General features: G+C 32.3%; 1 protein-coding gene across 1 annotated transcript; it reads right to left on the bottom strand.

The window, feature by feature from the left end:
• Positions 1 to 1,671: 1,671 nt before the first annotated feature.
• Positions 1,672 to 2,100, bottom strand: LOC124893736. The gene has a single exon (XM_047404613.1). It carries the CDS (start codon positions 2,098 to 2,100, stop codon positions 1,672 to 1,674), a length of 429 nt encoding a protein of 142 aa, XP_047260569.1.
• Between the last annotated feature and the right edge of the window lie 907 nt (positions 2,101 to 3,007).

The raw sequence follows: 3,007 nt of genomic DNA on the forward strand, positions 1-3,007 counted from the left end.
AGAATTAGAACTAATAGATCAAGAGAGGAAATTTGACAGATTTTCCCAGCTTGTTTAAGGAAAAAGATAAGGTGGCTTAAATCATGATTCTGCATAATTCCGGATGCTCATTTGTTAAGATAACAAAATATAGTTAAATCAAGTTACCATTCTGGAATTTCAACTCTGGAATATAAGGATCTTCTAGAAACAAACGAGCATAATCAAAGCTACTCAAACAAACAGTGAAAAAAAGGCTTGAAGATTACTTAGAACTCATAAAAAAACTTCAATCAATGCTTCCGCAAAGACTAAAAGACACAAAATTCAATTTTGACAAATCCAAAATGTGGAATTTACCCTTGCACAAAACAGAAGGAAAAAAACTTATTTTTAATCATTTGAAAATGTTAAACGCTTGCATTATGCAAGTTTGAAATATCAACAACAACAACAACAACCATACAAGACTATCAAAACTTGAAGCTTTTCAACATCACATCCAAAAATTAAACTTAAATTCTCAAAACAACATCAAATGAAAATATTTTAGTCAAGACCATCCATGTAACAAGTTGCCTAACTCGTTACGTCCAACTAAGAATCAAAACAGCAACACATAATTCGTTTAACAAATACTAGTTTTGATAAAGAACGGTGTAGAAAGGGTGAAGTTCATACCTTTATTAGGGCAGTTCATTAGGTCTTCTTCGTCAGAGATCGAAACTTGAACTCGGAAAAAGTAGAAACAATTAAGAAGTGATAGTATGAATTTTGCCAAGGTTGATGCTAATTTCAGGTAATTCTTTCTTGTTGATTCTTGATTCCTATCTAAAGGGGTGAAAAAGACTCCCCTTGTATAGGCAAAGGGTGGGTCACAACGACTTTTTTGAGAAGCTTTGAAAATTTTCAAGATTTAAAACTTTGATGTCCTTGAGAATACTTGTTGCATGCTGAATCAGAAGGATTAATAATGAAGAGAAATAAGAAAAAAAAAAGGGGTCACGTTTTTAGCTAATTTTACGAAAAAATGATGTATTGGCAGTAGAGAGCCTTGGAACCATCGGTTTACGCTTGGTAATTGTCAAATCAATGGTAAAAACACCTTGAAATTGATTGTTACTCAATTTCCTCCTATTTTTAGAAATCACAAAGCCTTGAACTTTGTTTTTCTTCACTAAAAAAATGATGGGACAGTGACAAGAGAAGATAGATGAGAGGAGAGGTAAAAAAATACTAAATTTTTTAATTATTCGATGCTCTGAGCATTGATCACATCACTGATTGATATTATTGTCATTGTTTTGTCGACATTGTTGGTATTGTTGTTGTCTGGATTGTTGTTGTGTTGTAAAGGAGAAGGGAGTCATAAGGGTGAATTGAGTTTGGGCCCGGCAGATCGGGTCAAAATGTTTTTTAGCAGTGGCGGATTCAAATTTTTTCTTCAGGGGTTTGAAAAATAAAAATAAATGTGTGAATAAGCCAAAAAAAATACAATTTCAAGGGATGGAATAGTATATAGTCTAGAGATACAAAATACTTAAACTTAAATAAGAGTAATTAATAAGTAAAGTAAAAAGTTAGCCCTTTATGTGTCAACCAGAACTAGGGTGCTATGTAAACAAAAAGTTAGCCCTATGTAATGTATCAAACTAGAACTAGAGTGCAAAATAAAACTTCAAACAGAGATCACTACCAATACTTCTCAAGCACATTTACAATATCACTCGACGAGGTTTCATTGCTTGAAAAGACAATAATATCATCAGTTGAAATGTTATTAAACACATCTTTTTCCATAAAAGGAACATTGCAACCTCTAAAAAAGACATCATTCATTTTATTCCACAACTCATTCTTAATAAACTTCATTGTTGAAAAGGCTCCTTCAACAGATAAAGTGGTAATTGGAAGAAGCAAAACAAATTTCACCAAACAAAATACAAGAGGATAACAAGAGTGCTTTCTTGTCTGAACCAATTTTTTTGAAAGATCACAAAGCCCATTTAAATTGGAGAAACTTTTATCGATACCACGGACATCAATGATGTAATTTGCTAGTTGATTCTCAAGCGCACACATATTAAGTTCATCAAATTCATCGGGATATAATTCAGCCATTCTCATTATTTTTTGAATGTCAAAACTTGAAAATGAGTCTTTTGGATTCAAACAATCAACACCATGAAGCAACTTAGCCACTGTTTGGATGGTGGTTTCCCATGGTATGGTATGGTATGGTTAGTAAGGCAATCATATTTGTTTTGATTGTTTTCTAAAAGCTATGGTATCTTTTCATGGTTTGGTAACCATGAAAGACCTTAATTTATAGAACCACCAATTTGGTGGTATCCCATGATTTGTTATTTCTTTTTTTTCAATTATATCCTTATATAATATTCTCTAATCCTATTTTACCCTTTACCCCATATTACTTCCAATCGTAATATGTTTTTATTTTTACACTCTTCTACTCAATCCTTTTTCTTCGTTGTTCTCCATCATTCTCAAACTTTGTAGTCACAAAATTATTTCCTCTATATTTTCATTCCTCACTTTTCCACGCAGTAAGTAGACAATTCTGCAGTGGTCTGTGCTATACGTATGTAATGTAGGGGTAAATTTGGGCCTTGTCCCTTCGGAGAATTCATCATAATTATACTATTTTTATGTTGTTCAAGTGTTCGTCAATCCATTACAATGAGTCTAATACTTGTTCTAAAGATAAAGGTAAATGCCTACAAATAGTAAGTGAAAGAAGCAAATTTGTTTGCATATGAACAAACAACACCATAAGAAATGTGGTGTGTTCACATAAAAGTAGAGAAACAAATGGAGTGTATGAAGTTACTTTAATACCAAAAATCTCCACCAGTCTGCAAAATAAAATGATAATGTAGAAACGAAAAGGTTGGAAATGAAATAGCAAAATTGTATAATTCAGTACATCAGTCTCTTGTTCTGGAACTCTTCCTTTATTCTCCTGAAAAGTGAAACCTAGATAAGTTTGTTAAACTACTCGACATGT

This window comes from Capsicum annuum, unplaced genomic scaffold, assembly GCF_002878395.1.
Source record: "Capsicum annuum cultivar UCD-10X-F1 unplaced genomic scaffold, UCD10Xv1.1 ctg64573, whole genome shotgun sequence".
In the NCBI taxonomy this organism is placed as follows: Eukaryota; Viridiplantae; Streptophyta; class Magnoliopsida; order Solanales; family Solanaceae; genus Capsicum; species Capsicum annuum.

What these genes read in the sequence shown, in the direction of transcription:
- LOC124893736 (XM_047404613.1), bottom strand. Translation starts at nt 2,100, where the DNA reads ATGGCTGAATTATATCCCGATGAATTTGATGAACTTAATATGTGTGCG.